Source organism: Notolepis coatsorum (genome assembly GCF_963971535.1).
Source record: "Notolepis coatsorum genome assembly, chromosome: 4".
Lineage (NCBI taxonomy): Eukaryota > Metazoa > Chordata > Actinopteri > Aulopiformes > Paralepididae > Notolepis > Notolepis coatsorum.
Genome location: NC_140168.1, coordinates 151,054,078 through 151,076,982, shown reverse-complemented (window position 1 = coordinate 151,076,982; position 22,905 = coordinate 151,054,078). Strand labels below are relative to the sequence as shown.

Here is a 22,905-nt window from a genome sequence, read left to right as displayed (position 1 = left end):
CCTGACTCATCCACTTCCTTGTGAGAGCCTTTTTACTGGTCATTATCCCTTAATATGTTATAAATATACGTGTCATCATTATCCCTTAATATGTTATAAATATACGTGTCATCATTATCCCTTAATATGTTATAAATATACGTGTCATCATTATCCCTTAATATGTTATAAATATACGTGTCATCATTATCCCTTAATATGTTACATTTACATTTAGTCATTTAGCTGAAACGCTTTTATCCAAAACGACTTACAAGTTCTGTACGACAAGTCATCAGGAAGGGTACAACTCTATCAGCTGAGTAACAATGTTCATCAAAGTGTTGCGTGCTACAGTGTAGGTTAGTTTATTAGGTGAAAGGTTAACCGTCTGTAGTGTGGTAGTGAAAGGTTAACCTTCTGTAGTGTGGTAGTGAAAGGTTAACCTTCTGTAGTGTGGTAGTGAAAGGTTAGCCGTCTGTAGTGTGGTAGTGAAAGGTTAGCCGTCTGTAGTGTGGTAGTGAAATGTTAACCCTCTGTAGTGTGGTAGTGAAAGGTTAACCGTCTGTAGTGTGGTGGTGAAAGGTTAGCCGTCTGTAGTGTGGTAGTGAAAGGTTAACCTTCTGTAGTGTGGTGGTGAAAGGTTAACCTTCTGTAGTGTGGTAGTGAAAGGTTAACCTTCTGTAATGTGGTAGTGAAAGGTTAACCTTCTGTAGTGTGGTAGTGAAAGGTTAACCGTCTGTAGTGTGGTAGTGAAAGGTTAACCTTCTGTAGTGTGGTGGTGAAAGGTTAACCTTCTGTAGTGTGGTAGTGAAAGGTTAACCTTCTGTAATGTGGTAGTGAAAGGTTAACCTTCTGTAGTGTGGTAGTGAAAGGTTAACCTTCTGTAGTGTGGTAGTGAAAGGTTAACCTTCTGTAATGTGGTAGTGAAAGGTTAACCTTCTGTAGTGTGGTAGTGAAAGGTTAACCTTCTGTAGTGTGGTAGTGAAAGGTTAACCTTCTGTAGTGTGGTAGTGAAAGGTTAACCTTCTGTAGTGTGGTAGTGAAAGGTTAACCTTCTGTAGTGTGGTAGTGAAAGGGTTCAAAATGTTTAGACCGATTTGTGAACTGTACCAACAACGTTTCCTCACCTGGCCTGACGTCGAGCTTTGTCGTCGTCGCTGTTCAGCCATCGGACCAGCAGGGGAGCTCCCCCTGTTCCCCTCAGGCCCCGTGCCCAGGCGTGCGCAGGGCTGTGGGGGGGCTCGTTGAAGGCCTGCTGTAGGAACAGAGCGGGCCAGGAGGACAGGAGAGCGGCGTGTTGCTGCAGGAAACCCAGGCAAGCCTCCACACCGCTCTGGTGGCCTGACGGGGAGACAAAGTGTACAATGTACAAACCGCATGAGACGCATTCTTATTCTCAATAGGAAGTAGGGGTGTAACGGTACACGGAAGCCATGGTTCGGTACGTACCTCGGTTTTGGGGTCATGGTTCGGTACGATTTCGGTACACAGGAAAACAATATTTATGATTATTATATATTTATAATTATTATTATTATTATTATATATAATAATTTTGTAATACGTTTTACTTAGTTCCACCTAGGCTTGCTGCGGTAGTCAGTCAGTGATAAAGGTGTCATTCTGTGTTCAGGAATCCACTTGAGTAGATTTTACTTCACGTGACGCAGAGAAAGACTAGAGAAGAGATGCCATGTTACACAACAATGAGAGGATTTATCAATATTTTGGATTTAAACACTGTAGTAGCTTGACTGGAGAGGAGCTCAAAGGACCAGTCCAGATCAGCAAAAGTACGTTTGCGTGTTTTTTTCTCTTTTTTTTTCTCCTCGGATCAGCTGGAAAGTAGCGCGGAGGTGTGTGTGTGTGCATGTGTGCGTGTACGTGTGTGTGTCTTTCCATTGGTTAACATTATTAGGCGAACAAGAAAACGATGAACATTTTCAGCCTATTGTATATGCTGTGTTACAAACATACTGTATCATTCATGGTTGGTTTTGTTTCAGTGACACCTGTAGGTAAGGGGAGGAGAGGAGGGGAGAAAGAGCCGTGTTCTGTCGGCTTGTTCATGCCTTTACAAGCTTCAACGTTTTATTCATCATCTAAATGTGGCAATCCAAGCTTGATATGCAACGTTAAATGAATGACCTTCTGTGTTAAGACTGTTAGTAAGCCAGTGTAAAGTAAAGTAAAGATATTGAGCATACATTTGTAAAAATGTGCAACCCTAGTTACACCTATAGTGTCGTATGAGACGTATTCGTCGTATGGCTGCATGTACCGAGCCGTGACATCCATACCGTGAAGTTGCGGGACGGATACACATACCGTTACACCCCTAATAGGAAGTGGCAGTAGATCAAGGCCTTTTATAGCAATAGCTTTTTTTTTAATCTGTTTTGGGGTTAAAAAGCACAAGTATACACACAGACACACAGACAAACAAACACACGTGAAAGCCCATATTACCTGAGGGTGCACAGTTCTTGCCTGGATGGGAGAGAGTAAAATAACATTTTTAGACACCCACCCACGTCAAGAAAAACAAGGCCAAGGCCATGATCATAAACTAAACTAAACTAAACTGTAGAAACTGACTGATTCATTTGATCTTACCTCATTTTGATATTTAATTGTATTTATTGTACTACTACTACTTATTGTTATTTGACACACTGCACTGCACACTACATGCAAGACACTTTCTGTAAATAATTGACTATTTTATCTTTTATCTCTTTTTATATTTTATTTGATGTTACTACTACTATCTATTGTTACCATTCTTGTATCCATTGATGTGCTTCTTAATTGTGCACCGTTGAGTCTGAGCTCGAAACACAAGAATTTTATTACCTGCAATGGCCCCTGTATTGTTGTGTATTTGACAAATAACAAACTTGAAACAACGAAACTGACAACTCACCTAACGAGCTGTAGGTCTCCATGACAACTCACCTAATGAGCCGTAGGTCTCCAGGAGGTGATGCAGCAGGCCGTGGCGCACGTTAGCGGACAGGAAGTGAAAACTGGAGAGCAGGGAGGACAGCGCCTCCCACTGGCCACTCTTCATCTAAGCCAAAGCCAAACACAAACAACCAAGAGTTACAACAACTAGGGACTCATTTCACCAACGTTTAGACGTGCAAAATAAAACAGACTACACAAGTAGGGAAAGAAATGACAGACTGGGAAATGCGGATATTATATAGGCCTAATAAATTGCAGGCTACATATTCTTTTAACTTCATTGTTGAGGTCATAGTTGCGATGTCTGTCATGGAAATTGGAGAGAGACATAAGTTGAGCGAACAGTGTGGGAGATAAGACACTCTTCCCCCCCTCTCTCTTTGATCTCCCTCTACCCATCTTTCCTTCCTCCCCCCATCCCTCCCCCCATTCCTTCCTACCCCCCTTCCCCACCTTTCCATTATGTGCCCAAAGATGTCACATTCCTTTGACCCCCACCCTTTACAGTTTGTATGTATAAAGATTAGGGGTGTAAATATTTGACCCCACAACGACTTCTCCAGAGAGAGAGACAAGAAGATGGATACCAGTTTCCTCGCTGTGCGTTCAGTAGAAAGCTATCTGGCTGCACGTTAGCCTAGCTTAGCACAGTGAATGGAAGCGGACAGTGCCGGTTAGCTTTCAGGAGAGGTGTTTGTTGGACAATGCCTAGGCTAACCGGCACTGTCCGCTTCCATTCATTGTGCTAAGCTAGGCTAATGTGCAGCCAGATAGCTTTCTACTGAACGTGTTCCTTTAACCCTTTCACTGCCGCACTACCAAACGGTTAACCCTTTCACTACCACACTCATGTCTCATGGCAAGCACAGAGAGACTCAGAAGAAGCTTCTCAATCAATCAAATCCTTTATTTAACCAGATAAGCATCATTGAGATTAAAATCTCTTTTTCAAGAGCGATCTGGCCAAGCAAGGCAGCAGAAAGTTCCAACATAAAAAAGAACATCACAATAAAATACAGATAAAACATTTACAGCAAGCTCCAATTTCAGGCAAGTTATCAAACAGGCAAATGATCAAACACAGTTGCACTGTCCGAGGGAACCGAGTTTGTAGGATTTTAAAATGGCTTTGAATTCTCCCGAGGGTGACCAGTCCTGGTAATTTTAGGTCCTCCTGTATCTTGTTCCAGGATGAAGGAGCAGCATATTTAAAAGCCCTTTTTCCCAATTCAGTTCTCATATGGGGAACTTCCAGTGTTAGAGCAGCTTGAGAACGAAGGGCATACTTATATTGCTTCGTGTACAGCACACTTAGGTACGAGGGAACCAGTTTAAGCAGAGCTTTGTGCACAAGAGAGCCATCGAGAAAATCGCCGTATTTGTAGAGATGGGTAACTTCTATCCCCAGGCCATCAGGATGCTAAATGCTAAATGACAATAAGACTATGTAACAAACCATCAAATACACTCACAGCACACACATCCACACGCACACACTCACTTTAAACAAACAACTCACTGCAGCACCCACTTTAGACACCTAAACACACTTTATATTTATTGGTAAAGAATTTGCACTACAACTCATACCTCATCACACCTTACTGTAAATTGTACCTAATCCCATTTCTGCATTGTATTGTATATTGTATTGTAACTCAGTTACTTTTCTACTCTGCATTTTATATTGTATATATGTACATTGAACGTAGACACTTTTGTCTACGTACTTGACTTCTATTTTATACTTATTATACTTATTTTATACTTATCTATTTTTATCTAGCACAATCTCTGGAGCAAAACAGAAAGAAGCATTTTATATAAAAGTACAAGTATTTTTGTATGACAACTAATAAAGAAACTTGAACACTACAGAAGGTGTGGCAGTGAAAGGGTTAAAGCTGCTGGTGCCTCTGGGAGTCTGTGGAAAACATTTGTTGCACGTGCATGGGCTTTAAAGGTGAGTTACACACCTTCTCAGTGCTTGTGCACATACATACTAGGGATGCACCAATCCGATATTGATATCGGATATTGGCCCTGATATGACTAAAATAGCTGGATCGGGTATCGGTAAAAAAATAAGAAAATCGTATTTAAAAAAAAATTACAAAAATGTATTATAATATAATAATAAATACAATAATAAATAACAATTCAGTACATTTATATCTGTTAATTTGTTACATTTTGTTTCACTAAGTTAGGAAAGTAATGTTTTTTATCTTTATCTTTTTCCCCCTCCTTTTTTCCGATTTTTCTCCCATCCCACTGTTAGTCGTTATGCCAATTCCCAACCCCCTTCCTGGTTGTTGCGCACTTTCCCCTACTGTTGGTCCGAGAGGCCGGAGACTGTCACATGCTTTCCTCCGACGCATGTGCAGCCAGCCGGCAGCCAGCCTGGCCGCGCAGATTCTCACTGGGAGAGTGTAACGTGTGGGAGGCCGCACTACCTCTCACCAGATCCTACCTTCGCTGAGCAGGCGCCCGACCGAACTGTATGGGTCGCTGTCCACAACGCCCAGGACCCACCCACGGCTCCCCTCCCCCTAACTCAGCCAAACGAGTTAGGATAGCGATCAGCCCGAGCCAAGGCAATGCTGACTCTCCGGGAGTCGAGACCGCAGCCTCTTGCATTGGTGACGAGCACAATCTCCGCTACGCCACCTGACCGCCCAAGGAAAGTAATGTTTTAAGTCAAGCTTGATGTTGCCTTGCACAAAAGAATGATCCCAGTCTCTTCCACACAGTGAGGCATAGTTTATTAATTGAACAATGGGTATCGGATCGGTACTCGGTATCGGCCAATACCCAAGGTATCGGGACTGAAAAAGTCGGATCGGTGCATCCCTAACACATACATACTGAAGAAAATCACTGTCTTCATTTGGTTATAACATGTAGGTAAAATACATATCGAGATATTAGTTGACATATTTTATTGTTTGTTGAACTTTGTACAGGGTGAGTGTTTCCCACAGGATTTTCAGACTATGGGGGGTGAATCTCCGACCCTCTAGGGGGGTCCGGGGGCATGCATTGTACATTTTAAAGTTAAATGCATCAATCTGGTGCACTTTGAGAGCAAAATAAAGAGGCTAGATCTATGATGAACTTTGTGCTCAAAACACAAAATCGACTAGACTAGTGCTTCCCAATCCTCTCCTCGAAGCACCCCAGCCGTTCAATGTATTTGTTAAATTCAACCACCAGCACACCTGATTGAACTTAACTAGCCCTTTATTTGTTGAATCAGGTGTGCTGGTGGTGGAATTTAACAAATACATGGAACGGCTGGGGTGTCTCGAGGAGAGGTTTGGGAACCACTGAGCATACATTTGAGCCATCAAAGAAATGAAGCAAAAGTGGTTACCTGTGTTGAACTGGTTTATTTTTTAGAAAATAAAAAAATATAGTGGATTACTATTACGACTACTACCACTGCCAATACTACTGATACATCCCTATTGGCAAACTTTATATTTAAAAGAATAGTTAAAAAAAAAAAAAAAAAAAAAAATGTTTTCTTTACATTATTTATTTTTCATTATACAACTGTGGCGGGCCGCCACAGTCTAGGTAATTAATGGGAAACCCTGAGGGTGCAGAGCAGGGTCTGGGCACAGGCCCTGTGGGAGCGATAAGAAGCAGCCCAGAGAGTCAAGGTCATTCGCACAGTCAGGGGAATGTAAACACTGTAGCAACGTCTGTTTGGGTCAGAGGACGAGCGGCAGCCATTGCTATGGTAACGGGATGGGGGGGGAGACGACCACAAGGACAGACCTAGCTTCAGCTAATAGGACATAGCTACCGGCTAACATGCTTCGGCTAGTGAGCTAGGCCACAACAACCATCGCGCGGGTATCGAGAGATGAATCTATTAATCTAGGTTCCTCAGACCATAAAAGACTTTACATCTTGTACGAGATTCTATGTTTATGGAAATAAACATCCTGTTAAGAAAAGACGGACCAGCTCACTTGGAGGAATTCCTTGAGTTCAATGACACAGGGGAGGTCTCAGACTCCATACTCTGGGAGACTCTTAAAGCAGTAATGAGGTCATATAATTTCCTTTGAAAGTTCAAAAAAAGGGAACAGCGCCATCGTCTGGTGGAAATCGAAAACAGACTTCCGACCCTTGAACAGACTTACAGGAACTCTCTTTTGCAAGAAGACTATAATAAGATCTTGAATTTAAAGTATGAATATAACCGCATTCTTAGTGGAAACATCGGTAAACTCTTATTGAAGCTCAAACAGAGACATTTCGAACTGAGCGACAAACCAGAGAGGCTGTTGGCCAGACAGTTGAAAGGAGCACAGGCGAGCCGTGCAATCCACAAAATTGTATCTAAAACAGGTGATTTGTTAACTAACCCTAAGGAAATAAACAACCGCTTTAAAGAATTTTATTCAGAATTATACAAAACAAAGTCTCAGGCCACTAACGCAGACTTTACAATTTTTTTTGACTCCCTCAACCTGCCAAAACTGGATGAGTCATCCAGGTTAGAACTCGATTCAGATTTTTCAGAGAGTGAGCTAGTTGAGGCAATTAAGTCATTCCCCTCTGGTAAGGCAGCAGGCCCAGACGGATTTGGCTGTGAATTTTACAAGACATTTCACAAGACACTTGCTCCAATCCTACTCAGAATGATCAATGACTCCATTAAGAATAACAGATTTCCGAACTCTCTGTATGAAGCAAATATATGTATCTTACTGAAGAAGGGCAAGGAGGAAACAGAGCCTGGGAGCTACCGGCCCATCGCCCTCCTTAATTTTGATCAAAAATCGATCACAAAAGTATTAGCCAATAGATTAGGGAGACATATTCCATCAATTATACACCCTGACCAAACAGGGTTTATCCCAGGCAGATTTTCATTTTGTAATGTGCGTCGGCTCTGAACAATGTTTATACCAACCACGAGGACAACTCCAGAGCGGCCATTTTGTCCTTAGATGCAGCCAAAGCGTTTGATCAAATAGAGTGGCCCTACATGCTCGAGGCACTTAAAAGATTTGGATTTGGAGACTCTTTTATTGCATGGGTCAAAATACTATATCTCTGCCTGACATCCTCCATCCTCACTAATAATGATAAATCTGGACCTTTTGACTTGCAACGGGGGGTCAGACAGGGCGATCCGCTTTCTCCCTTACTATTCGACGTTGCTCTGGAGCCCCTCGCGATAGGAATCAGGAGCCACCCCAATATCAGAGGCATTAAGATAGGGGACATGGAAAGCCGGGTGAGCCTTTACGCTGATGACACATTGTTATATCTTTCAGACCCAGAAACCTCTGTTCCTCCCTTGTTAGATTTCATTGAATCATTTGGTAAGCTTTCTGGCTACACAATCAATTGGGGTAAGAGTGAGTTCATGCCTCTCTCGGGCGGCCTGAACTCAGACTTTCTTAAGGCTCTACCATTTAAAGTAGTAAATGACCATTTTTCATATTTAGGACTCCGAATATCTAGAAATCCCAAACTCTTATTTAAACTTAACTATGCTGACATGCTCACAAAGTTAAAACTCAACATAGAGAAGTGGAGGACCCTGCCCTTATCTATGGTGGGGCGTATTAACGCAATCAAGATGGTGTCTCTTCCTAGATTCTTGTATCTATTTCAAAATCTGCCAATCTTCCTCACTGCAGCATTCTTTAAGACACTAGACTCTATTATTTTCCCATTTGTATGGGGATATAAAACCCATCGCATATCAAAAGGGCATCTGCAGAAGCCAACACAGGAGGGAGGCCTAGGCCTCCCTGCATTCAGGAATTATTATTGGGCAGCCAATGCTAGAGCCTTGACCTATTGGCAGAGGGGACTCTCGGGTGAGACACCATCTAATAACTCCCCCCTGTGGCTAAACATCTCTCTGTACTTTACTTTTTTCTAAAACAGAATCCCCTCAAAAGCTAATTGGTGACAATTTTATCTTAAGGAACTCACTTAGGATTTTGAATCAGATGAGAGGTGTTCACAAGCCACCAAATGTCTGTATGTATACCCCTATATGTCATAACCACTCCTTTTTGCCATCTCGGACAGATGGGGCATTTGCTGTCTGGAGGGACAAGGGACTCACGACCCTTGGAGACTTGTACATAGACAAACAGTTTGCATCATTCGACCAACCGAAAACAAAATGTAACATTCCTAACTCCCACTTTTTTCGATATCTCCAAATCAGACACTATGTCAAAGAAAAAATTCCACATTTTGAAACCATGCCAGAGAATTGCCCATTCTACGATCTCCTGAAGCTCCCTCCAGACTCCAGACACCTGATATCTATGATCTCCTGAAGCTCCCTCCAGACTCCAGACACCTGATATCTATGATCTCCTGAAGCTCCCTCCAGACTCCAGACACCTGATATCTACGATCTCCTGAAGCTCCCTCCAGACTCCAGACACCTGATATCTATGATCTCCTGAAGCTCCCTCCAGACTCCAGACACCTGATATCTATGATCTCCTGAAGCTCCCTCCAGACTCCAGACACCTGATATCTATGATCTCCTGAAGCTCCCTCCAGACTCCAGACACCTGATATCTATGATCTCCTGAAGCTCCCTCCAGACTCCAGACACCTGATATCTATGATCTCCTGAAGCTCCCTCCAGACTCCAGACACCTGATATCTATGATCTCCTGAAGCTCCCTCCAGACTCCAGACACCTGATATCTACGATCTCCTGAAGCTCCCTCCAGACTCCAGACACCTGATATCTATGATCTCCTGAAGCTCCCTCCAGACTCCAGACACCTGATATCTACGATCTCCTAAAGCTCCCTCCAGACTCCAGACACCTGATATCTATGATCTCCTGAAGCTCCCTCCAGACTCCAGACACCTGATATCTATGATCTCCTGAAGCTCCCTCCAGACTCCAGACACCTGATATCTATGATCTCCTGAAGCTCCCTCCAGACTCCAGACACCTGATATCTATGATCTCCTGAAGCTCCCTCCAGACTCCAGACACCTGATATCTATGATCTCCTGAAGCTCCCTCCAGACTCCAGACACCTGATATCTATGATCTCCTGAAGCTCCCTCCAGACTCCAGACACCTGATATCTATGATCTCCTGAAGCTCCCTCCAGACTCCAGACACCTGATATCTATGATCTCCTGAAGCTCCCTCCAGACTCCAGACACCTGATATCTATGATCTCCTGAAGCTCCCTCCAGACTCCAGACACCTGATATCTATGATCTCCTGAAGCTCCCTCCAGACTCCAGACACCTGATATCTATGATCTCCTGAAGCTCCCTCCAGACTCCAGACACCTGATATCTATGATCTCCTGAAGCTCCCTCCAGACTCCAGACACCTGATATCTATGATCTCCTGAAGCTCCCTCCAGACTCCAGACACCTGATATCTATGATCTCCTGAAGCTCCCTCCAGACTCCAGACACCTGATATCTATGATCTCCTGAAGCTCCCTCCAGACTCCAGACACCTGATATCTATGATCTCCTGAAGCTCCCTCCAGACTCCAGACACCTGATATCTATGATCTCCTGAAGCTCCCTCCAGACTCCAGACACCTGATATCTATGATCTCCTGAAGCTCCCTCCAGACTCCAGACACCTGATATCTATGATCTCCTGAAGCTCCCTCCAGACTCCAGACACCTGATATCTATGATCTCCTGAAGCTCCCTCCAGACTCCAGACACCTGATATCTATGATCTCCTGAAGCTCCCTCCAGACTCCAGACACCTGATATCTATGATCTCCTGAAGCTCCCTCCAGACTCCAGACACCTGATATCTATGATCTCCTGAAGCTCCCTCCAGACTCCAGACACCTGATATCTATGATCTCCTGAAGCTCCCTCCAGACTCCAGACACCTGATATCTATGATCTCCTGAAGCTCCCTCCAGACTCCAGACACCTGATATCTATGATCTCCTGAAGCTCCCTCCAGACTCCAGACACCTGATATCTACGATCTCCTGAAGCTCCCTCCAGACTCCAGACACCTGATATCTATGATCTCCTGAAGCTCCCTCCAGACTCCAGACACCTGATATCTATGATCTCCTGAAGCTCCCTCCAGACTCCAGACACCTGATATCTACGATCTCCTGAAGCTCCCTCCAGACTCCAGACACCTGATATCTACGATCTCCTGAAGCTCCCTCCAGACTCCAGACACCTGATATCTATGATCTCCTGAAGCTCCCTCCAGACTCCAGACACCTGATATCTATGATCTCCTGAAGCTCCCTCCAGACTCCAGACACCTGATATCTATGATCTCCTGAAGCTCCCTCCAGACTCCAGACACCTGATATCTATGATCTCCTGAAGCTCCCTCCAGACTCCAGACACCTGATATCTATGATCTCCTGAAGCTCCCTCCAGACTCCAGACACCTGATATCTATGATCTCCTGAAGCTCCCTCCAGACTCCAGACACCTGATATCTATGATCTCCTGAAGCTCCCTCCAGACTCCAGACACCTGATATCTATGATCTCCTGAAGCTCCCTCCAGACTCCAGACACCTGATATCTATGATCTCCTGAAGCTCCCTCCAGACTCCAGACACCTGATATCTATGATCTCCTGAAGCTCCCTCCAGACTCCAGACACCTGATATCTATGATCTCCTGAAGCTCCCTCCAGACTCCAGACACCTGATATCTATGATCTCCTGAAGCTCCCTCCAGACTCCAGACACCTGATATCTATGATCTCCTGAAGCTCCCTCCAGACTCCAGACACCTGATATCTATGATCTCCTGAAGCTCCCTCCAGACTCCAGACACCTGATATCTATGATCACCTGAAGCTCCCTCCAGACTCCAGACACCTGATATCTATGATCTCCTGAAGCTCCCTCCAGACTCCAGACACCTGATATCTATGATCTCCTGAAGCTCCCTCCAGACTCCAGACACCTGATATCTATGATCTCCTGAAGCTCCCTCCAGACTCCAGACACCTGATATCTATGATCTCCTGAAGCTCCCTCCAGACTCCAGACACCTGATATCTATGATCTCCTGAAGCTCCCTCCAGACTCCAGACACCTGATATCTATGATCTCCTGAAGCTCCCTCCAGACTCCAGACACCTGATATCTATGATCTCCTGAAGCTCCCTCCAGACTCCAGACACCTGATATCTATGATCTCCTGAAGCTCCCTCCAGACTCCAGACACCTGATATCTATGATCTCCTGAAGCTCCCTTCAGACTCCAGACACCTGATATCTATGATCTCCTGAAGCTCCCTCCAGACTCCAGACACCTGATATCTATGATCTCCTGAAGCTCCCTCCAGACTCCAGACACCTGATATCTATGATCTCCTGAAGCTCCCTCCAGACTCCAGACACCTGATATCTATGATCTCCTGAAGCTCCCTCCAGACTCCAGACACCTGATATCTACGATCTCCTGAAGCTCCCTCCAGACTCCAGACACCTGATATCTATGATCTCCTGAAGCTCCCTCCAGACTCCAGACACCTGATATCTATGATCTCCTGAAGCTCCCTCCAGACTCCAGACACCTGATATCTATGATCTCCTGAAGCTCCCTCCAGACTCCAGACACCTGATATCTACGATCTCCTGAAGCTCCCTCCAGACTCCAGACACCTGATATCTCCTGAAGCTCCCTCCAGACTCCAGACACCTGATATCTCGCTTTATGTCCCTGTTTTCCACCTCTGTGTCCACTGACCATCTGAGAGATGCCTGGTCCACTGAGTTGAATCTAGAGGTGTCTGAGAACATATGGAATGAAGGTTTGACTAGAATCCAAACTTGCTCGATCAATGCTAGGTACAAATTGATTCAATTTAAAGTCATCCATAGACTCCACTATTCAAAGACCAAACTACACAGAATTTATCCATCTCTTTCTCCATTATGTGACAGGTGTAAAGTTGCAGAGGGCTCTTTAACACATCTCTTTTGGCTCTGTCCTCATTTACAAAAATTCTGGGGTGAAATATTCCAGTGGTTTTCCAGGGTCTATGGAAAGGACATTCCCCCTGATCCAGAGTTGGCACTCTTTGGGTGTTCAGAGACTGCCTTAAGGTACACGAGGGAGGAACAACAGACACTAATGCTCGGCATGGTAGCTGCAAAAAAATTCTAACCGATTGGAAATCACCTACATCCCCGTGTTTCCAGAAATGGCTCAATGAAATGATCACAATCATACAGATGGAGAGGATCCGCTATTACAGATCCAAAGAGCACAACAGGTTTTCGGACATATGGAGCCCATTCATTGACTATCTGAAGGACAAATAACTGCACTCTGCAGAGACTCACCCCTGTATATCATGTTTGACCTGCACCTTGTAACACCTGGCTATACAACACACTTTAATGCTTTGAGTTAAGTCACACTGTTATTTTATTTTCCTGTCTGGCAGTCCTTTTAGTTTTTTTTTTGTTTTGTTATGTCTGTTTATTTTTGTTCTGTCTCCTCCTTTTTGTTTGTCTGTTCTTGTCTAGTAAACTGAGAAATAAAGTATTTAAAAAAAAGAAAAGACAGACCACTTTTCCAGTGTAATTCTTCCGTTTACGGATGCATCGACGAGGTGATACAGTGTGTGACAGCCAGTAAGATTGCCATCAACAAACAACAACAAACACAACACAGAGAATTCACGGAACGGCAAATGATGGGTTGATAAGGCTGAAAAACTGATATCCTTCAATACTAGCCTACTAGCACAAAACTGTGAAATAAGACAACCCAGTCAGATCTTTAATTATTCCAATTTCATGCAAATCTTATGCCTATAATGATAATAATAATAACAACTTTATTTATATAGCACCTTTCATTGCAGCTCAAAGTGCTTCACAGCAAATACCATAAAATGAACATAGGCATAACAATTAGAATACAATTAGGTATAAAAGACAATAAAAGTAGTGCAACGTAGAAAGTGCAGACATAAGAATAGGCATAAAACAAGTACAAAAAGTACAGTGTTGCTCGAAGGCATGTCTATTTTATGTCTACATCACCGCTGTGAAGCACTTTGGGCTGCAATTCTTGTATGAAAGGTGCTATAGAAATAACGTTTAATATTATTATTATTACTACTACAGCAGCTCTGGTGTGGAAGGTGACGCAGGCGACACTGACCAGGTGGGAGGGCAGGTGGAGGATGCAGCTGGTCTCACAGTGGAGAAAGGTATCTTCTCCCTGGGGGTCGGCTAGCGCCCACAGATGAGCTGAGGTGGAGAAACACCGTGAGATAATATGGAAGATCAACTAAGTATATACAGTAAGGCTGTCAAAGTTAACGCGATATTAACGTGTTAACGCACAATTCCTTTAACGCCACTATTCTTTATTTAAAATTCATTATATATTTTTTTATTTTTTACTAGACTTCCTCAGGTGTATTATTGATACTCTCATTGATACTATGTTTGTTTCTGACTCAAAGTGTGTGAGAGAGCGAGAGCGAGAGCGAGAGCGAGAGCGAGAGCGAGAGCGAGAGCGAGAGCGAGAGAGAGAGAGAGAGAGAGAGAGAGAGAGAGAGAGAGAGAGAAAGAGAAAGATAGAGGGGGGGGTGAGAAAGATGAGGAAGGGGAAAGAGAGAAAGAGTGTTGGGAGAGTGTGTGTGAGAGAGAGAGAGAGAGAGAGAGAGAGAGAGAGAGAGAGAGAGAGAGAGAGAGAGAGAGAGAGAGAGAGAGAGAGAGAGAGAGAGAGGGGGGGGGTGTGAGTCCTTTATTCATTGTTTTAAATTATTATTTTCTTTTGTTATTTTGTGCATCACTCTGTTTTGAATTTGATGCAAATTTGCAATGCATGAGGGTCATCCTTTTGTGTTAAATGGCTGCATAAACTTGAAAAATATCAGTTTAAGGTAGATTTAGAACAGATACAAAATATGTGAATAATTTGCGATTAATCGCGAGTTAACTATGGACAATCATGCGATTAATCAGATTAAATATTTTAATCGATTGACAGCCTTAACACTTTGACTGCCGGGACCCGTCTTTAGACGTCTTTGCTGGCCATGCTAAAGTTGCCGGGGGACGCTGTACGTCGTCCTTATATCAATATTTCAAAAATCTGCGATCGGATTCATAATGTCCCTCCGCTGGCCTGAGATCCACCAGCAGGACCCACTGAGCTCTCTGGCGGTTCAGGAGCGCCATCTGGTGGCCGATCGGCGCAACCGCTTAACAGGAAGCGCAGTAGAGGTTTTGCTGGTCGGCCATATTACTTCCGGGCACTCGGTATAGGTTCCGGCACTCGATCTCGACACACTACATAGCGATCGATTGCCAATAACTCGATAAACAACATGATTTGGACGTATATACCATTATACAAGCTGGAGATGGACCGGGTAATAATATATCCCATAATGATAAAATTTCTACTCGACGATGATTGCCCAACGGCGCGCGGAGACTGGGGTGAGTTTCAGCGTGTAACGTTACCGTCTTCGATAATAACTGATATTATCAACATTTGACCCACATTAGATGATTGGTATAACGCTGCCCACGGAATTATAAACGCCCCCTCGCCCATCCGGTCAACATCAGATGACGTGTAGTAACTTCTAGAAGTACGTCTAGTTGGAATTTTTTATATCGCGCTGATTGCCATCAAACTGTATTTCATCATCAATATAATGCATTTGGGGCTATATATCACGTTCTGGAGAAAGCTGCAGAAAGAGATGAAAACATACTTATACATTAGACCATACTTTACTATGAATATGTGAATGAAAAAGTTTAACGTTGCTACACAATGAACAATACATATAGGACTTTGAATGGGCCCTAATAATGGCAATGTAGCAATAGAATTTAAAAAGTTATAGCCCTGCAAAGAAGGGGACTTTCTCCATAGACAAATAGCGCTGGCAATCTATGGTATATCATTAATTTAACCTTAGGCAACCAAAGTGTTAATATACAGTCAAGACCGTTTGCGCTCTTCAACTTCAAACTACTTTATTTTCCTTTCTGAACTTCGTTTGTGCAGTGGTTAAAAGACAAACATACAGTCACAATACATAGACACTCACCACTATAAAAAACACCAACTACATTAAAACTACAGTAAAAAAACACCACTATAAAAAAACACCAACTACATTAAAACTACAGTAAAAAAACACCACTATAAAAAAACACCAACTACATTAAAACCACAGTACTTAAAAGCATGATGTATTAAAATCCATATGGAGCAATTCTATAAGTATATAAATAATAAATAATAATAATACAGATGATGATATGCAACCTATATGTTTACTAGCGTCCATCAGGTGGAAGGGGAGTCTGTTGTTAAGTAGTCCAAAGTCCTTGGGGAGGGGGCCTCCACCAGACCTAGGCGTTCAGCAGTCTAATGGAGGTAGGCACGAAGCTAGCTAAGCCCCTCTTTTTGAGTGTGGAAGCTCTGTATCGACGGCCTGAGGGCATTAGTTCGTAATGTTTGTTTGTGTGTTTGTGTCTTTTGTCTTTTTACCAGCCAACAGCAGGTGAGCTCTGGTTTTGTCAGCTTCTTCTGGTAAGAAGAACTCCTCGAAGGCCCGCCTCATGTCTGGATGGGTCAGAGCCAGCAGGTCGTCAGAGCCGTGACAGTGAGACGGACCAATCAGGCTGATAAAAAAAATGGGGGAAAACACCTTTAGACTTCTTTTCTTTACACAACTCTGAACTTCTCCTGGTATCGGTCATATCAACCTACACTAAGTCTCAACTCCCACCTTTTCCGTGAAATGTGTCCTTTTTGCTTTCAGAGAATCAAAAGCATTGCGATAGAGACCTACTGTACTGGCAATGATCAAAACTAGGGCTGGGTTAAAAAAATATTCTGAATCAGATTTCCAGATTCTGAATCGATCTTCACTTGAATTAGCGATTATCGGTTCATAATGTCGATCTTAAAAAAATAAAAAAAATTGTTTTGTTTATTTTCATCCCCCAATTTAGTCGTAATGCCAATTCCCTATAATTATATGGCTGGCCAGAACCAAAAACAATGGCTAATTTAATAAATTGATTTGAATTTTCTTTAACTCTGTGACAGACCACCTTATAACTAAAAGATACATTTGTGGCAGAGGCAGAAAATGGATCAAAATAAATTAGCTGCATAGGTGGCATAATAAACTGTAAACAAGCAGTTTTTTCTACTTTCCATTCCATTAGAGGGTTCCTTGAACCATTGAATCGGATTGAATCGGAAATCTAATCGAAAAAGGGACCTTGTGAATCGGAATCTAATAGTTTTGGGAAATCAGTGGCGATACCCAGCCCTAATCAAAACCACATTAGAGTTCATCAAATTCTGCTTATGGGGAGGCGACATATACTGTAAGTAAATTTTTTTTTAAAAAGAAGCCTCCATTACAGGAGACAGCCAACAACAAGGCAGTCTTGTACCTTTGTAAACTCTGCAGGATGTTGGTGAAGGTGGCCATGGGGAAACGTCCTCTGGGCTTCCTGGCCTGGTGCAGTACTTCCTGCCATGTCGCCTGCTGGTCCCGCAAGGACATGTCATTACATGTGCTCAGTATGGCATATAGGTCTCTCTCCCTTAGACCTATAGAGGGGAGGGGAGGGGAGGGTGTCATGGCAACGCTAGCAGCACATACTCTCCCTTACACCCCTTCCTGACATAGAGCGAGTGAGAAAAAGTGATTAAAATGTATTCGTTTCAATCAGACTATCCTGACCTGCCGCGAGCGACAGCGAACTGAGCAGCGATGACGTTCACCCCTCAAATATTCGCTCGCTGTGTCTCTAGTTGAGCGATTACGCGGCAGAGTCCCGCCCTAAACACTTTTTATTGGTCGAGAATCGCAGGCTGCTTTGCCCCTGTGCTTCCAGGTAACACACACACATACAGACACACTCGGACACGCGCTGCGTCATATCAGGACAGTGTCGTGAGCGATTTAGTCTCCAGTTCGCTCGCTCGCTGCCCGTCAGGAACCGGTGATAGGCCTATAGGGAGGTGTAGTGGTTACGTTATTGTTGTTTCCGGCATGCGGTCCACCTCGCTTGAAATTGCAATGTATTTCCAATGGACACATTTCTAAATCGACTCGTTTAAAACAAATAAAGCATGAACATATGGTATGGTGTACCTTTCTGTGCGTATTCATCCACAATCTATAGCTCAACATGAAACAATTCGCAATTAAATCGTAAAATAATTACGTATCATTTTAGAGAAAGACGTTTGTCTTGTTTACATCAGGGCAGGGCTGTACACTGCGATCATCTCGTCGCAAATTGCCCCCTAATCTGGCCGGTGCGAGTGGAAAATATCATCTGGGGGCAAGCTTGCTAGTAGTGATTGCAACCCTTCATTCGCATTTCACTCCTAAATTAATCCATACAAATTGGATAAAACATTAGCCTACAACCAGGGCATAATGTTGCGGTTGTAATTTCATTAGACAGACCAGCGCGGACCTTTAATAACATGCAATTTGATTGACACGAGCAATGGGCTAACGTTAGCTGCTATCCACGGTATCCATTAGGATTATGCTAAGCTAACTAGCGTTAGCTGCTGCTAACCCTGGACACCAGTCAAAGCGGACTCCACAACACTAGTTCCATTCGGGAAAGGGGGTGGGTTATATTGATAACGCTTGACAACAGAAGTTTAAACATAACTTCATATTTATTGGTTATTCGTTTCTGTTACTGTATATCATCCACTTTCCATCTCCGTCTGTTAAACGCTTCCTGTTTACATTCGAGTGTGACGTCATCACCTACGGCAGCTTAGACGATCAAAACGCGAACCTAGAACAAAACCCGGAGGGGGGGGGGGGGCTGGCTCTCTCATTCGTTCTCGCCCCCTCTCTCTCTCTCTCTCTCGCTCTGATTGATTGAAAACTTTATTAACAGATTGCAGAATGGGTACAATACAGTACAGCTCTCTCTACATTCAATGATTTAAAGTAGCCAAACGTTACAGACAGTATAAATACTAACTGGATAGTTGATGATATAAACATTTAATTTCATTATCTGAAATATTCTAAAATCATTAAGTCTGCTATAAGCCATTATCCCTTTGTGTGTGTGATTATTATTTTCTCACAGTAGTGTGTGTGTATATATATATATATGTGTGTGTGTGTGTGTTTGGCTAAAGTGGATAGAAAACACAGTACTGTGCAAAAAAAAGGCACCCAAAAGTTTTTATATAAATGGTCTTAGATGTAAATACATTTTTTATTAGTGTGTCAGTAGACTACTCTTAGTACATTTTCATTAAATAATTTTTTAAAGCATCTTCATGGTTTAATAATGCAAACATATGTTGCAGGGACTTATTATAATCATCATATTGGCGTGACTGTATGCATCAAAGGGTTAAATCAAGCATTTTTAAGTGCTTTAGAGGAAATGTCAAAATATTGCGATATATATCGTGTATCGTGATATGGCCAAAAAATATCGCGATATCATTTAGAGGCCATATCGCCCAGCCCTACTATAATGGTAAAATAGTTATTTAAAAATGTGCCCCTAAAAAATATTCTTTGCCCCTAAATTTCTCATTTAGGGGCAAGTGTGCCCCTAGTGAAAAAGCTTAGCGTACAGCCCTGCATCAGGGTCCCCCATTTTCAATTCATAGTGACATTTATGACATACACAACATACATGACATTTATGGCATAGGGACATACATGACATACAGGTATTTAGTACTGTTACATTTGTGACATATACGATATGCAAATATACAGTGCTGTTACCCATAGATCCTGACAAAGTATATACATATGATGGGGAGGGGACTGTACATTAGGAGGGGGTGGGTGGGTGGGAGAGAAATATACATACGGTGGGGAGAGAATATATACATACGGTGGGGATGAGACTGTACATTAGGAGGGGGTGGGAAAGAAATATACATACGGTGGGGAGAGATTATATACATGCGGTGGGGAGGAGACTGTCTATTAGGAGGGGGTGGGGGTGGAGGGTTTTTTCGACATTTACCAGTTTTGAATGTGGGTAGGGATTCACATTCCTTTACAGCTTTGGGTAGGGCGTTCCACATTGATGTGGCAAAATTTGCGAAACGTGTTTAGTCCCTTGTTTGAGCCGAATCTGGGTTTAACATGATTTGTTGAGCTTCCTCTGGTGTTGTGGTCGTGGTATTCACTGACCTTTGGGAAGTATTTTGACATGTACATGGGTACCTTAGTCGTGTAGTGTATCTTGTAGACCAGGCCCATTGCAAGTTGCTGTACTCTGTCGTCTACTCTAAGCCATCCTAGGTTGTCAAAGTGGGCAGGGGTGAGGTGGGTTCTAGGGGTAAGGTCAAGTAGAAGTCTGACCAGTTTGTTTTGTGATGTTTGTAATCTTGTTTTTAGCGCCTTTGAGGTGCTTTGGTACCATGAGGTGCAAGCATAGTCGTAGTACCCTTGAATGAGTGCTCCTGCCAGAGTCTTCAGGGTATTCTTGTTTACCAGAGAGGAGATCCGGTACAATAATCTAGTTCGTTGGTTGACTTTTTTTTATTACCTTGGATGCCATTTTGTCACAGGAAAGATTTGCCTCTAGGATGGAACCTAAGTATGTAATTTCATCTTTCCTTGTGACAATATTGTCACCCACTGTAACTGAGAAGCCGTCGGTCTTGCTGAGTTTGTTATTTGATCCGAAGAGAATGGACTCTGTTTTACCCAGGTGTAATGATAGTTTGTTATCAGCGAGCCAGGTGCAGATTCTGCCGAGTTCAGAGCTGAGGGTTTTTTCAACCTGTAACTTGTTCTTGTCAGAGACCAGCAGGGCTGAGTCGTCCACGAACAAGAACAAGTTGCAGTCACAAGCTGACGACATGTCATTTGCATAAATTAGGAACAGTAGCGGTCCTAGTATGCTTCCTTGTGGAACACCACAGCTCACTGTGAGAGGGGGGGATAGAGTACCGTTTACCTCCACCATCTGTTCTCTCCCCTCAAGGTAGGATTGCATCCAGCTCACTGATAAACTATCAAAACCAATTGCTTTTAGCTTGTCAATCAGAATGGAGTGATTGACAGTGTCGAAGGCCTTTTGTAGGTCCAGCATGACCATGCCGCAGTATTTGCCTGCGTCCACCTCTTGTTTGATGTGGTCGTTCAAATAGAGAAGGCATGTGTCAGTGGAGTGGGATGTTCTGAAGCCAGATTGGAATTCGTAGATTAGATTTCTTTTCGCCAGGTACTTTTCGACCTGTTCGTAGACTATTTTCTCCATGACTTTTGAGATGGAGGTAAGAATAGAAACAGGGCGATAGTTGCCTGGGTCTAATTTGCTGCCCTTTTTGTGCAGAGGGGTCACTCTCGCAATTTTGAAGTCCTTGGGGACGTGTCCCTGTTTTATGGAGAGGTTTATTATGTGTGATGACTGGGGTGATGGCGGCTGCTGAGTCCCTGAGGAATTTGGAGGGGATGTTGTCATGGCCAGTGGCCTTTTTAGGTTGGAGGGCGCTCAGTTTTTTGAGTACCTCATCGGTTGTTACCATTTCTAGTTTGAAGTCATCTTTGCGGACCCCTAGGTTTTTGTAGTATGCTACTATGTGCTACTGAGTGGGAGGGTAGTGTTGTGGCTATGTTTGTAAAGAAGATGTTTAAGTAATTGGCTACATCCAGCTTGTCTGTGATGAGCGTGTTGTCTGTCTTTATGTTAATGTTTGAGAATCTGGTTTTAAGTTTTTTACTGCAGCCTAGTTGATTATTGAGTAATTTCCAAAGTTCACATGGTTTGTTTTTGTTTCTCAGTTTTGTCATTGATGACTTTTTTTTGCGGTTTTGATCATGGTGTTTATGTAATTTCTTAGTCTATTTCTTTGAATTTTTTGTTCAACCACGTGGGCACGGAGTTCACTGTTTGAGCTTTTGGAAAGCTTTGTCTGACTTTTATGAAGTTCAGAGAATTGTTTGTCTCTGGTTTTCATAGCGGTCAGTATTTCAGTGTGCATCCATGGCTCAGCGCGATTTCTAACCCTAGTGGTTCTTAGGGGTGCCATGTTGTTAAGTATTGTTGTGAATTTGGTTTTTTGAATCCAAGCCATGTTTCTTCAACCTGTTGTACCACTGAGTTCATCTGACCAGTCTCATGCTCTCCAGTTCTTGGTTAAAGGCCTCGCTAGAGTAGGTTTTGAGGTCCCTAGATGTGACTGTTTTGTGACAGCTCTGCCTTTTGTTTTAGCTTTTTGCGGGTACAGGAAAATCATATAATGATAACTTAACCCGCTATGCTATCACCCCTTTATTGGAGATCATGGACTTGTCAGAGGTCAAAATGAGGTCAATGGTGGTTTGTGTTGAATCACATACCCTTGTGGGTTGGGTGATTTTGCTGGCTGAAACCGTGCAGAACAGAAAACCTACTGATGTCCCCTCAGATACATGTGTAGGCAGCCAGTCGCATCTTTTCACCTGCCAGCGCGGACTCTCATTTGGCGAGGAGTAACGTGTAGGAGGCTCACACTGCCCCCGCCCTTTTCCTGTCTCTGCTGTGCAGGCGCCCCAACCGACCTGTAGCAGTCGCTGTTTACAACGTCCAGATTACCACCCATCGACTTCCCACCCGCTAACTCTGCCAATTGAGTTAGTATGACGGCGGTCCAAGCCGGAGGCAACGCCGACAGCCGGATTCGATACCGGTGTCTCGTGCGTTGGTGACGAGCGCAATGTCCGCTGCGCCACCCAGCCGCCTCCCGCTTTTTCAAGTTCAAACATAACCTGCAGGAAACAAATGATTGAAATAGTATCTATAATAAACGGCTCTATTGACAGCGTTGTTCGACTGGCCTAGGTTTGACACATTATTGTCAATATATTATCTTCTTGAAGCACCATGTAGGCTACAGCTTTTCACAGATGTTGCTTTCGCATCCTTCCCATCAAGAACAATTACAGTGGGAGCGTTCG

The 22,905-nt window shown here is 43.4% G+C and overlaps 2 protein-coding genes across 7 annotated transcripts in view; both read right to left on the bottom strand.

Annotated features, from left to right (window-relative positions):
• tep1 (telomerase-associated protein 1) overlaps positions 1 to 17,550 on the bottom strand; it is a 149,643-nt gene extending 132,093 nt beyond the window's left edge. The window contains exons 1-6 of the mRNA XM_084313418.1: positions 17,396 to 17,550; positions 16,476 to 16,609; positions 14,115 to 14,203; positions 2,941 to 3,055; positions 2,452 to 2,472; positions 1,110 to 1,323 (exon numbers count right to left, since the gene is read on the bottom strand). Coding sequence (XP_084169544.1) covers positions 1,110 to 1,323; positions 2,452 to 2,472; positions 2,941 to 3,055; positions 14,115 to 14,203; positions 16,476 to 16,609; positions 17,396 to 17,508 — 686 coding nt within the window. The 5' untranslated portion in view covers positions 17,509 to 17,550. The remainder of the gene's footprint in view (positions 1 to 1,109; positions 1,324 to 2,451; positions 2,473 to 2,940; positions 3,056 to 14,114; positions 14,204 to 16,475; positions 16,610 to 17,395) is intronic.
• Positions 1 to 22,905, bottom strand: part of apol1 (apolipoprotein L, 1) — a 283,625-nt gene that overhangs the window by 212,483 nt on the left and 48,237 nt on the right. The gene's annotated exons all lie outside the window — the stretch shown is intronic.